A 13,719-nucleotide genomic window follows, 5' to 3' on the forward strand; every position below is an offset into this window, starting at 1 on the left:
ATCCAATGAAGAAGGTCATCATTAGGCCTATCTTTTTCATTGAGACTCAAGATTACTTTATTTCTAAGCTTGATTGCATACAGTAAATAAAGTATATAGGCAATAATAACAACCATCATTTAATCTCTCACTGCATTGTTCATTTTCTGCACTACATGTAAATTCAACTGTAAATCTTGTGTACATAGTAAGCCTATTCTTTATTTTTATATAGCTTGTTTTATCATTGTTCATTGTTTTTTTGCACCGTATCACCAAAGCAAGTTCCTATGTTTGTTATTCTGTTCATTGTTCAGATTTGTTATTATAGCCATTGGATCATTGACAATTCAGGACACACTTTTTCAGAGTGTGTACATTAATGTCCTGTCAACTGGCTGTAATTTATTGACCAGTCTTATATTGAATTCTCCACACAGAATTTTCTCCAACTCCTCATCATTGATATTCTTGATGTCATAAAAATCAACACCTTCATCAGGGCTAAATGTGATTTGGCTGTATGTCCAGCCAATGAGAGCTTTAAATCCAGTTGGTGTTTGCAACGAACAGATGGATTTGTTGGTAAACAGCCCTGTAGGATCTGTCTGAAGTTTGTGGCCCGTCTCGATAAAATGATCCCGGCCTCGTGGTTCCATGGTGAAGCAGTAGATTGTTTTTGACAGCTTTGTGTAGATCAGATTTGATTTAGCAAATGCTGGATCGAGGACTTCAGGTTTTCTGCCAGTCTTTTCCAACACCCACATGTCCCCTTTGTCAAGAAGACGGAAAACACCTGCTGCCTGACTTTGATCCTTCCCTGAGACGAGTTCCAAGGGCTCCCTAATTTGCCTTGAGACCCCAAAGCTTACGTCTGCAATGTAAGCTTCCCCGTCTATCACAACCTTGTTTATGAGATGATTGTCAAGAGGACCAAAGTCATTTAGACTATTATTAAAAACTCTGGAGCCCAGGATTGTGATGTCATAGCCCATTGTTTGCAGCACCCAACCAAAAAGGTAGTTGTTTTCAAGGCACCAACCCCCTCGACTGCGATTTATTATCTTGTCATAGATTACGTCAAGGTCCATGATTATTTTCTCTCCACAGTGAATGCTGAGGTTTTCAAAAGGAATGGACATAACATGCAGTTTATGGATTAACTTCAAAGTGGCAAGGTCTGGTTTCTCAGCAGATCCAGAAAATCCAATTCTTTTGAAATACTGTTTAAGGTCCATCATACCTGTAACAAATGAATAATTAACTTTATTTTTGATCATTACATCCTGCTGCAATCTTCAACACACTATACAAAACTTTAAAACTTTAAATCAAAGACGAAAGCTAAGTTTACCCAATGCTTTTATTTCATATGAAACTAAGTTTGTATTCTTCATAGAAAGAAAAAAGTAAGGTCTATGGCACTATTTTAATTTTAATTTCTCTGTTGTGCTCTCTTAACAGCCCATCCTGTGATTACAAAAGAATGCTTTACTCTCTCAACTTTTCTTTACTATAATATTCCACTTTTTTGTATTCAAACAATACATTTTGTAAGCGCAGAATGGTCTAACAGAAACTGGTGGCGAGAAAATACACATTTTGAGAGCGGGACAGGATCACTAAATTCTTATATTCTTACATTTATGCCCTTGTAATATTTAAACAAACATAACACAATCAAATAACTTAACGTTATTAACTTTGCAAATAAAGTTAGCACGTTATTTGCAAAGAATTAATGTTAAGAGGCTATAAAGTGTTAGTATTGTAGTAGAAAATGTGTTCGCACCTAGATTTGATGCAACGTCCTCGATGATCTTTTCCCTGTGAAAATGGCAGGAAAAGTCTCCGTTACAAAGTTGTTCTTCACCACTATTTAACTTCTGTTAATACGTGGATACGTCGGTTTCCTGGAATTTTTTTTTTTTTTTTTTTGACGCTTGCACAATCAACATCAGTTTCAAAATTCATCCACAAGGTGACGCTGTTGCACACTGTCAAGGTTAATACTATTTTTTTTTTAATTGAAACTGAGCTGTCTGAGTTTGCTTGTATTATCAATAAAATCTTGCAGCTTTTACTTAAAATGTTATGTTTTTGTTGGCTTTAACGAATTGTTTGTTGATGTAAATTGTGTTTAACCCTGCAGATTAGCATCCACCCTCCAGGAAAAGGGGGCCAGGGTTACTCTGCTTGACACAACCCCACCCCGCCAAGAACTGCCAAAAAATGTTACATTTGTGCAAGGTGATGTGAGAAACTATGCACACGTTGAGAAAGCTGTCATAAATGTGGATTGTGTGTTTCACATTGCTTCCTATGGCATGTCAGGCAGGGAACAACTTAATTGGCAATTAATTGAAGCGGTGAATATTCAAGGCACAGAAAATATCCTAAAGGCTTGCTCAGAGCATGGGGTCTCAAGACTGGTGTACACAAGTACATTCAACGTGGTGTTTGGCGGCCAAGAAATAGTAAATGGAGATGAAAGTCTTCCTTATCTTCCTCTCCATCTTCATCCAGACCACTACTCCCGAACCAAGTCCCTGGCTGAAATGGCTGTGTTAAAAGCCAATGGAACAGTGTTGCCAGATGATTCTGGGGTGCTAAGAACCTGTGCATTAAGACCCGCTGGCATTTACGGGCCAGGTGAGCAGAGGCACTTACCTAGGATTGTGAGTTACATTGAGAAGGGGATTTTCAGGTTTGTTTATGGGAAACCTACCAGCCTCGTGGAGTTTGTTCATGTGGATAACTTGGTGTCAGCACATATATTGGCCGCAGAGGCTCTAACTGCAGAAAAACACCATCTCTCTGCTAGTGAAGGCTACTTTATTTCTGATGGCCAACCCGTCGACAATTTTTTAGACCGCTTTTGAAGGATTAGGATACTCATTTCCAAAAGTGCGTCTGCCAGTTTTACTACATTTAGCAAGGAGGTGTCGAGCGCTAGATCTCAGTACAATGGGCGTCTGAAGCAGCAGTTCTCAAACAACAACCTCTGTGTGGTGTGGGCTCCGACTTCTCACCAATTACAAGCCCAGAGCCCCCACCCCCCTTTCGCAGACAACTGAAAAATAGCCCAGCAGCACCTTTAATTATAGATTTGACACCCCTCCCCCACTGTGGCCACCTCTGCCAACCCAACCCCGGTCCCCCCACCTTCCCCACAACTCTCACAGTTCAGGAGCAGGAGGTAAGCAGACTATTCCAGAAATCCAACCCCCGAAAAGCTGCTGGGCCAGACGGTGTCACTCCAGCCACCTTAAGACACTGTGCAGGCGAGCTGAGCCCCTTCTTCACTGGCATTTTTAACACCTCCCTGGAGTCATGCCATGTCCCAGTCTGCTTCAAGTCGTCCATTATTGTCCCTGTCCCAAAGAAGCCCTAGATCACTGGATTTAATAACTACAGACCTGTGGCACTGATGTCTGCAGTCATGAAGTCATTTAAGTGCCTGGTCCTCCCCCACATCAAGTCCTTCACCTCCCCCCTGCTAGACACCCTGCAGTTCGCCTACAGCGTCACAGGTCTGTGGACGACCCCATCAACCTGTCTCTCCACTTCATCTTGCTGCATCTGGATCCTGTTTGTGGAATTCAGCTCTGCATTCAACACAATCCTCCCTGCTCTGCTCCAGGACAAGCTCTCCCAGCTCAATGTGCCTGACTCCACCTGCAGGTGGAGCACTGACTTCCTGATGGATTGGAGGCAATGCGTGCGGCTGGGGAAGAATGTCTCAGACACTCGGACTATCAGGAGCTCCCCAGGGCTGTGTACTGTGTACTCCCCTGCTCTTCTCCCTGTACACAAACTGCTGCACCTCCAGCCACGACTCCAATAAACTGATCAAGTTTGCAGACGACACCACCCTCTTCGGGCTTATCTCGAACAGGGATAAGTCTGTCTGCAGGATGGAGGTGGAACGGCTGGTGTCCTGGAGCAGCGGTTACAACCTGGAGTTCAATGCCCTAAAGACAGTGGAGATGATCATGGACTTCAGGAAAGTCACAGCCCCCCAGCCCCCCTCACCATCACAAACTCCCCCATCACCATCGTGGACTCCCTGCACTTTCTCAGCACCACCATCACCCAGGACCTCAAGTGGGAGCTCACCATCAACTCCCTCATCAAGAAGGCCCAGCAGAAGATGTACTTCCGGTGGCTGTTGAGGAAAGCCAAGCTGCCAGCGCAGATGATAGTGCAGTTCTACACAGCCATCATTGAATCCATCCTCACCGCCTCCATCACCATGTGGTACGCTGGAGCCACAGCCAGGGACAAACAGAGACTAGAGCGCATTGTGCGCTCTGCTGAGAAGGTGATCAGCTGCAAACTTCCATCTCTGCAGGACCTGTACGTCTCCAGGGCTCTGGGACGCACAAGATTTTCCATGACCTCTTTTACTATTTATTACTTTGGTGAATGAATAACTACATCTAGACCTCCAAGAACAGACATTTGTCAGAATCAGATCATATATTTATTATTTTTATTTTGAATTTGGTTACAACTATGCATCTAACATAACACAAACACTGTATTTGACAAATGTTATAAAGAGGAACACATCGAACATGTTCCTACAAATAATGACTTCAGTCCATAATCTATACTCATGCCAGTTGTAAGCTACTATTGAACAAGGCAAGCCACAGCTGCCCTGAGTAGACTCACAGAAGCCCCACCGACCACTCACAAAATACATTTTTGACATTGTATGAATGTAGACCAAGACAATCCAATGAAGAAGGTCATCATTAGGCTTATAGTTTTCATTCAGACTCAAGATTACTTTATTTCTAAGCTTGATGGCATACAGTAAATAAGGTATATAGGCTATAATAACAACCATAATTGAATCACTCACTGCACTGTTCACTTTCTGCACTACATTAATTCAACTGTAAATCTTGTGTACATAGTAAGCCTATTCTTTATTTTTATATAGCTTGTTTTATCATTGTTCATTGTTTTATTGCACCGTATCACCAAAGCAAGTTCCTATGTTTGTTATTCTGTTCATTGTTCAGATTTGTTATTATAGCCATTGGATCATTGACAATTCAGGACACACTTTTTCAGAGTGTGTACATTACTGTCCTGTCAACTGGCTGTAATTTATTGACCAGTCTTATATTGAATTCTCCATACAGAATTTTCTCCAACTCCTCGTCATTGATATTCTTGATGTCATAAAAATCAACACCTTCATCAGGGCTAAATGTGATTTGGCAGTATGTCCAGCCAATGAGAGCTTTAAATCCAGTTGGTGTTTGCAACGAACAGATGGATTTGTTGGTAAACAGCCCTGTAGGATCTGTCTGAAGTTTGTGGCCCGTCTCGATAAAATGATCTCGGCCTCGTGGTTCCATGGTGAAGCAGTAGATTGTTTTTGACAGCTTTGTCTTCACCAGACGTGATTTAGCTAATGCTGGATCGAGGACTTCAGGTTTTCTGCCAGTCTTTTCCATTACCCACATGTCCCCTTTGTCAAGAAGACGGAAAACACCTGCTGCCTGACTTTGATCCTTCCCTGAGACGAGTTCCAAGGGCTCCCTAATTTGGTAAGAGACCCCAAAGCTTACGTCTGCAATGTAAGCTTCCCCGTCTATCACAACCTTGTTTATGAGATGACTGTCAAGAGGACCAAAGTCATTTAGACTATTGTTGAAAACTCTGGAGCCCAGGATTGTGATGTCATAGCCCATTGTTTGCAGCACCCAACCAAAAAGGTAGTTGTTTTCAAGGCACCAACCCCCTCGACTGCGATTTATTATCTTGTCATAGATTACGTCAAGGTCCATGATTATTTTCTCTCCACAGTGAATGCTGAGGTTTTCAAAAGGAATGGACATAACATGCAGTTTATGGATTAACTTCAAAGTGGCAAGGTCTGGTTTCTCAGCAGATCCAGAAAATCCAATTCTTTTGAAATACTGTTTAAGGTCCATCATACCTGTAACAAATGAATAATTAACTTTATTTTTGATCATTACATCCTGCTGCAATCTTCAACACACTATACAAAACTTTAAAACTTTAAATCAAAGACGAAAGCTAAGTTTACCCAATGATTTTATTTTATATGAAACTAAGTTTGTATTCTTCATAGAAAGAAAAAAATAAGGTCTATGGCACTATTTCAATTTCAATATTATGAGGGAGCAAAACTATAAATCTCAGAGCAAGAACGTAGTACTTTGCTTACTGTGCGTCCTCGCTCAACATGTGTATTTTCGCAACATGCTTTTCTCTCTCAACTTTTCTTTGCTAATATTATTCCTCTTTTTTATATTCAAACAATACATTTTGTAAGCGCAGAATGGTCTAACAGAGACTGGTGGCGAGAAAATACACATTTTGAGAGCGGGACGGTGGACTCGTTGAGCGAGGACGCACAGTAAATACATCAAAAACTTCTTATATTCTTATGTTTTTGCCCTTGTAATATTTAAACAAACATAACACAATCAAAGTCAGGCTTGTCTGTAACTAACAGTAGCTGTGCAGACTATTGGACAAAATTGCATTCCAATAAAACAACTGGAGTAGCACAGTAGAATTATATCCATGCTAGCACGTTATTTGCAAAGAATTAATGTTAAGAGGCTATAAAGTGTTAGTATTGTAGTAGAAAATGTGTTCGCACCTAGATTTGATGCAACGTCCTCGATGATCTTTTCCCTGTGAAAATGGCAGGAAAAGTCTCCGTTACAAAGTTGTTCTTCACCACTATTTAACTTCTGTTAATACGTGGATACGTCGGTTTCCGGGAGTTTTTTTTTTTTTTTTTTTTTGACGCTTGCACAATCAACATCAGTTTCAAAATTCATCCACAAGGTGACGCTGTTGCACACTGTCAAGGTTAATACTATTTTTTTTTAATTGAAACTGAGCTGTCTGAGTTTGCTTGTATTATCAATAAAATCTTGCAGCTTTTACTTAAAATGTTATGTTTTTGTTGGCTTTAACGAATTGTTTGTTGATGTAAATTGTGTTTAACCCTGCAGATTAGCATCCACCCTCCAGGAAAAGGGGGCCAGGGTTACTCTGTTTGACACAGCACCACCCCGCCAAGAACTGCCAAAAAATGTTACATTTGTGCAAGGTGATGTGAGAAACTATGCACACGTTGAGAAAGCTGTCATAAATGTGGATTGTGTGTTTCACATTGCTTCCTATGGCATGTCAGGCAGGGAACAACTTAATTGGCAATTAATTGAAGCGGTGAATATTCAAGGCACAGAAAATATCCTAAAGGCTTGCTCAGAGCATGGGGTCTCAAGACTGGTGTACACAAGTACATTCAACGTGGTGTTTGGCGGCCAAGAAATAGTAAATGGAGATGAAAGTCTTCCTTATCTTCCTCTCCATCTTCATCCAGACCACTACTCCCGAACCAAGTCCCTGGCTGAAATGGCTGTGTTAAAAGCCAATGGAACAGTGTTGCCAGATGATTCTGGGGTGCTAAGAACCTGTGCATTAAGACCCGCTGGCATTTACGGGCCAGGTGAGCAGAGGCACTTACCTAGGATTGTGAGTTACATTGAGAAGGGGATTTTCAGGTTTGTTTATGGGAAACCTACCAGCCTCGTGGAGTTTGTTCATGTGGATAACTTGGTGTCAGCACATATATTGGCCGCAGAGGCTCTAACTGCAGAAAAACACCATCTCTCTGCTAGTGAAGGCTACTTTATTTCTGATGGCCAACCCGTCGACAATTTTTTAGACCGCTTTTGAAGGATTAGGATACTCATTTCCAAAAGTGCGTCTGCCAGTTTTACTACATTTAGCAAGGAGGTGTCGAGCGCTAGATCTCAGTACAATGGGCGTCTGAAGCAGCAGTTCTCAAACAACAACCTCTGTGTGGTGTGGGCTCCGACTTCTCACCAATTACAAGCCCAGAGCCCCCACCCCCCTTTCGCAGACAACTGAAAAATAGCCCAGCAGCACCTTTAATTATAGATTTGACACCCCTCCCCCACTGTGGCCACCTCTGCCAACCCAACCCCGGTCCCCCCACCTTCCCCACAACTCTCACAGTTCAGGAGCAGGAGGTAAGCAGACTATTCCAGAAATCCAACCCCCGAAAAGCTGCTGGGCCAGACGGTGTCACTCCAGCCACCTTAAGACACTGTGCAGGCGAGCTGAGCCCCTTCTTCACTGGCATTTTTAACACCTCCCTGGAGTCATGCCATGTCCCAGTCTGCTTCAAGTCGTCCATTATTGTCCCTGTCCCAAAGAAGCCCTAGATCACTGGATTTAATAACTACAGACCTGTGGCACTGATGTCTGCAGTCATGAAGTCATTTAAGTGCCTGGTCCTCCCCCACATCAAGTCCTTCACCTCCCCCCTGCTAGACACCCTGCAGTTCGCCTACAGCGTCACAGGTCTGTGGACGACCCCATCAACCTGTCTCTCCACTTCATCTTGCTGCATCTGGATCCTGTTTGTGGAATTCAGCTCTGCATTCAACACAATCCTCCCTGCTCTGCTCCAGGACAAGCTCTCCCAGCTCAATGTGCCTGACTCCACCTGCAGGTGGAGCACTGACTTCCTGATGGATTGGAGGCAATGCGTGCGGCTGGGGAAGAATGTCTCAGACACTCGGACTATCAGGAGCTCCCCAGGGCTGTGTACTGTGTACTCCCCTGCTCTTCTCCCTGTACACAAACTGCTGCACCTCCAGCCACGACTCCAATAAACTGATCAAGTTTGCAGACGACACCACCCTCTTCGGGCTTATCTCGAACAGGGATAAGTCTGTCTGCAGGATGGAGGTGGAACGGCTGGTGTCCTGGAGCAGCGGTTACAACCTGGAGTTCAATGCCCTAAAGACAGTGGAGATGATCATGGACTTCAGGAAAGTCACAGCCCCCCAGCCCCCCTCACCATCACAAACTCCCCCATCACCATCGTGGACTCCCTGCACTTTCTCAGCACCACCATCACCCAGGACCTCAAGTGGGAGCTCACCATCAACTCCCTCATCAAGAAGGCCCAGCAGAAGATGTACTTCCGGTGGCTGTTGAGGAAAGCCAAGCTGCCAGCGCAGATGATAGTGCAGTTCTACACAGCCATCATTGAATCCATCCTCACCGCCTCCATCACCATGTGGTACGCTGGAGCCACAGCCAGGGACAAACAGAGACTAGAGCGCATTGTGCGCTCTGCTGAGAAGGTGATCAGCTGCAAACTTCCATCTCTGCAGGACCTGTACGTCTCCAGGGCTCTGGGACGCACAAGATTTTCCATGACCTCTTTTACTATTTATTACTTTGGTGAATGAATAACTACATCTAGACCTCCAAGAACAGACATTTGTCAGAATCAGATCATATATTTATTATTTTTATTTTGAATTTGGTTACAACTATGCATCTAACATAACACAAACACTGTATTTGACAAATGTTATAAAGAGGAACACATCGAACATGTTCCTACAAATAATGACTTCAGTCCATAATCTATACTCATGCCAGTTGTAAGCTACTATTGAACAAGGCAAGCCACAGCTGCCCTGAGTAGACTCACAGAAGCCCCACCGACCACTCACAAAATACATTTTTGACATTGTATGAATGTAGACCAAGACAATCCAATGAAGAAGGTCATCATTAGGCTTATAGTTTTCATTCAGACTCAAGATTACTTTATTTCTAAGCTTGATGGCATACAGTAAATAAGGTATATAGGCTATAATAACAACCATAATTGAATCACTCACTGCACTGTTCACTTTCTGCACTACATTAATTCAACTGTAAATCTTGTGTACATAGTAAGCCTATTTTTTCATTGTTCATTGTTTTATTGCACCGTATCACCAAAGCAAGTTCCTATGTTTGTTATTCTGTTCATTGTTCAGATTTGTTATTATAGCCATTGGATCATTGACAATTCCAGTGGCGGCTGGTGGTGCAAATAATAGGGGGGGCTATTTGTCATGACTGTGTTTTTTTTTTCAAATGTCCAAAATTTAATATTTAACATTGACTGTATGGATACATATTTTAAATCCACATTTACAATTGAATTAATTAATAAACACACTTTTTTCTACTTTTGTTAATGATAATACAATGACTTAGAGGCAGATACCATTTGTGAGAAATTACATTTTGCACTTTATAAAATATCAGATTGTAAAGAGCAAAACAAAAATATCAGTGATACTGTAACTTATAGTGCAGAGTACTTGAAGAGGAAATAAAAACACAAACAATTGTTGGTGTTTCATAAAACAGCTTCTATCTGAACTGCATGTGTGGACGATGTGCGAAGGAAAGGTTCCGTAGGTCTTTCCTTCCTGCTGCTGTCAGACTTTATAACAAAAACTGTTAGTACTGAACACTCGCAATACTGACCTAACCTAATACTGATGTGCAACTCTGTCATATGTGCAATTGCTGTTGGAATTCATGTGCAATTCATGTGAAATTCATGTGCAATCTATGTGCTGTCGTGACACATATTCATGTGCAATTACTGTCGTGATCACATGCAATGGTATTTATGTATTTATTTATTTATTTGTCTATGGGAGTTTTTATTTATTTATTTATTTATAGGAGATCTTCTACTGAAAGTGTTTTTCAGACTTCCTATAAGTGATCTGTTCTTCTGTATCTATCTCTGTATCTACCTGCGTTGCACCAATGAAATTTCCCCATGTGGGACAATAAAGGAATATCTTATCTTATCTTATCTTATCTTAACGTTTTACATTTTTATATTTAATTATCACAGACATTATTGCTGTATGGAAAGTTGTTCTTAAAGACATGTCATTTATAGCATTCGTTCATGGGCTTTCTAATAACCAAAGCATATTTTTTATGAATAGAAGTTAAGCGATACTTAATGCTTTGGGTTAGCCTTATCCAGGTAACAAAATTTAAAAAACACTCCTCTTTAGTGTTTGTTGTCAAGGTAACGGAGTTTGACAGATCACATGTCTTGGATTGATAATATGAAATCAACCACTTTCACTTCATCATGAATATAGTTTCATATTCACAGCCAGCAAACAGTCGAGCAGCTCAATGGTTTTGGACGTACTTTTTGTACACAGACGTCTGTAGATGCAGTTTTAAGACGTAAACACGGAAAACACGGCGTGTGGCACTTCCGCGTACGGTGCGCGCACATGTCTGGGATTTGATTGGTTAAAAATCCCCATTGCTTTTCTATGGGGCTCAGGGTCGCTTTTCAAACCGCCCCAAGTGTACGTAGAAAGTGATGCAGGCTGCGCCAACGCAGCAGACCGCGCGGCGTGTAAACAAAGTATCATATATATAAAATTCTTTTACACATTTAAATTGATAAGAATATAAGATAATTCTGAACAAATTATATTGTTTTTAGACACAACAAATGTACACACTTGGCTGATTGACAGGGGGGGCGGCCCTTAATGGACCAGCCGCCGCTGGACAATTCAGGACACACTTTTTCAGAGTGTGTACATTACTGTCCTGTCAACTGGCTGTGATTTATTGACCAGTCTTATATTGAATTCTCCACACAGAATCTTCTCCAACTCCTCGTCATTGATATCCTTGATGTCATAAAAATCAACACCTTCATCAGGGCTAAATGTGATTTGGCTGTATGTCCAGCCAATGAGAGCTTTAAATCCAGTTGGTGTTTGCAACGAACAGATGGATTTGTTGGTAAACAGCACTTCAGGATCTGTCTGAAGTTTGTGGCTCATCTCAATAAAATGATCCCGGCCTCGTGGTTCCATGGTGAAGCAGTAGATTGTTTTTGACAGCTTTGTCTTCACCAGACGTGATTTAGCAAATGCTGGATCGAGGACTTCAGGTTTTCTGCCAGTCTTTTCCATTACCCACATGTCCCCTTTGTCAAGAAGACGGAAAACACCTGCTGCCTGACTTTGATCCTTCCCTGAGACGAGTTCCAAGGGCTCCCTAATTTGGTAAGAGACCCCAAAGCTTACGTCTGCAATGTAAGCTTCCCCGTCTATCACAACCTTGTTTATGAGATGACTGTCAAGAGGACCAAAGTCATTTAGACTATTGTTGAAAACTCTGGAGCCCAGGATTGTGATGTCATAGCCCATTGTTTGCAGCACCCAACCAAAAAGGTAGTTGTTTTCAAGGCACCAACCCCCTCGACTGCGATTTATTATCTTGTCATAGATTACGTCAAGGTCCATGATTATTTTCTCTCCACAGTGAATGCTGAGGTTTTCAAAAGGAATGGACATAACATGCAGTTTATGGATTAACTTCAAAGTGGCAAGGTCTGGTTTCTCAGCAGATCCAGAAAATCCAATTCTTTTGAAATACTGTTTAAGGTCCATCATACCTGTAACAAATACATAATTAACTTTATTTTGATCATTACATCCTGCTGCAATCTTCAACACACTATCCAAAACTTTAAAACTTTAAATCAAAGACTAAAGCTAAGTTTACCCAATGATTTTATTTCAAACGGAACCAAGTTTGTATTCATCATAGAAAGAAAAAAGTAAGGTCTATGGCACTATTTTAATTTCAATATTATGAGAGAGCAAAACTATAAATCTGAGAGCAAGAATGTAGTGATGTACTTTGCTTACTGTGCGTCCTCGCGATAATATAATAGATCCATGGTCCTCGCTCAACATGTGTATTTTCTCACTAATAGTCTCTGTTGTGCTCTCACGAATCTTAACAGCCCATCCTGTGATTACAAAAAAATGCTTTTTCTCTCTCAACTTTATAATGATATTTTAGTTTTTATGTAATTAATAATAATTTATGTAATTTTGTGTTGGCTTTAACTAATTGTTGTTTGTTGATGTAAATTGTGTTTAACCCTATAGATTAGCATCTACCCCTGCAAAAACTGCCAGAAATGTTTACATTTGTTCACTGTTTTGCATGCCATAATACCATTCTGATGGGCTATTTGGATGGAACTATTTATGTGGCATAATATTTTTTTGCTGTGAATAGGTCACGTGGGTTTAGATAAAAACGTAATCCCGGATATAGACGAGAAAAAGGAAGTTCTGATCCCGATTAAAAGGTTTTCCTGAGGAGCTGTGCTTCTTCTGGTGATTCTTTGGCACACACGACCTACTAACTACAAGTAACACTCCACAACAAATACACACAAAAACTAGTGTTACACTAATACAAATATTAGTAGAAGGAGGAGTAGGACTGGTAGTAAGCCACCGGTAAGTATTTTTAGTAACGCTTCTTTATGAGCACTTACTAAACACATTCCAGCACTTACGCTTACAAAACGTTTTCCTGCGCTTACAAAACGTTTTCCTGCGCTTACAAAACGTTTTCCTGCGCATACAAAAAAAAAATGTCTCTGTCAATTCCGTTTTTTAATGTAATTTTTTTTTTTTTTACATAAGAAACGTGAGAGCACTGCAAAGAGAAAATACACATTTTGAGAGCGGGACGGTGGACGCACAGCAAATACATCACTAAATTCTTACTCACGGATTTATATTTTAACAAACATTAATTAAAATTAAAGTCAGGCCTGCTGAGTCTGTAACTAACAGTAGCTATGTAGACTATTTGATAAATTTGTATTCCAATTAAACAACTGGAGTAGCACAGTAGAATTAAATCCATGTTAGCACGTTATTTGCAAAAAAAAATCATGTTAAGAGGCTATAAAGTGTTAGTATTGTAGTAGAAAATGTGTTCGCACCTAGATTTGATGCAACGTCCTCGATGATCTTTTCCCTGTGA

General features: G+C 41.1%; 3 protein-coding genes and 2 pseudogenes across 3 annotated transcripts; 2 read left to right on the forward strand and 3 right to left on the reverse strand.

Annotated features, from left to right (window-relative positions):
• Positions 1-329: 329 nt before the first annotated feature.
• Positions 330-1,855, reverse strand: LOC140380958 (arylamine N-acetyltransferase, pineal gland isozyme NAT-10-like). The gene is made up of 2 exons (XM_072464941.1): positions 1,772-1,855; positions 330-1,222 (listed from the first exon to the last, which is right to left on the reverse strand). Exon 2 carries the CDS (start codon positions 1,218-1,220, stop codon positions 345-347), a length of 876 nt encoding a protein of 291 aa, XP_072321042.1. The 5' UTR covers positions 1,221-1,222; positions 1,772-1,855; the 3' UTR covers positions 330-344.
• Positions 1,856-2,123: 268 nt separating this feature from the next.
• On the forward strand, positions 2,124-2,958 carry LOC140380721 (short-chain dehydrogenase/reductase family 42E member 1-like; annotated as a pseudogene).
• A 1,517-nt stretch (positions 2,959-4,475) lies between these two features.
• LOC140380957 (arylamine N-acetyltransferase, pineal gland isozyme NAT-10-like) lies at positions 4,476-6,718 on the reverse strand. The gene is made up of 2 exons (XM_072464940.1): positions 6,635-6,718; positions 4,476-5,941 (listed from the first exon to the last, which is right to left on the reverse strand). Exon 2 carries the CDS (start codon positions 5,937-5,939, stop codon positions 5,064-5,066), a length of 876 nt encoding a protein of 291 aa, XP_072321041.1. The 5' UTR covers positions 5,940-5,941; positions 6,635-6,718; the 3' UTR covers positions 4,476-5,063.
• On the forward strand, positions 6,658-7,822 carry LOC140380722 (short-chain dehydrogenase/reductase family 42E member 1-like; annotated as a pseudogene).
• Positions 7,823-11,429: 3,607 nt separating this feature from the next.
• On the reverse strand, positions 11,430-12,361 carry LOC140380616 (arylamine N-acetyltransferase, pineal gland isozyme NAT-10-like). The gene has a single exon (XM_072464473.1). It carries the CDS (start codon positions 12,318-12,320, stop codon positions 11,445-11,447), a length of 876 nt encoding a protein of 291 aa, XP_072320574.1. The 5' UTR covers positions 12,321-12,361; the 3' UTR covers positions 11,430-11,444.
• Positions 12,362-13,719: the final 1,358 nt, after the last annotated feature.

Source organism: Eucyclogobius newberryi, unplaced genomic scaffold, assembly GCF_026437365.1.
Source record: "Eucyclogobius newberryi isolate DKJ021-1_F unplaced genomic scaffold, fEucNew1.0.hap1 SCAF_5, whole genome shotgun sequence".
Taxonomy (NCBI): Eukaryota; Metazoa; Chordata; class Actinopteri; order Gobiiformes; family Gobiidae; genus Eucyclogobius; species Eucyclogobius newberryi.

Bases quoted from the DNA above. Each gene is read 5' to 3' on its own strand.
- LOC140380958 (XM_072464941.1), bottom strand. From the start codon at position 1,220: ATGATGGACCTTAAACAGTATTTCAAAAGAATTGGATTTTCTGGATCT.
- LOC140380616 (XM_072464473.1), bottom strand. From the start codon at position 12,320: ATGATGGACCTTAAACAGTATTTCAAAAGAATTGGATTTTCTGGATCT.
- LOC140380957 (XM_072464940.1), bottom strand. From the start codon at position 5,939: ATGATGGACCTTAAACAGTATTTCAAAAGAATTGGATTTTCTGGATCT.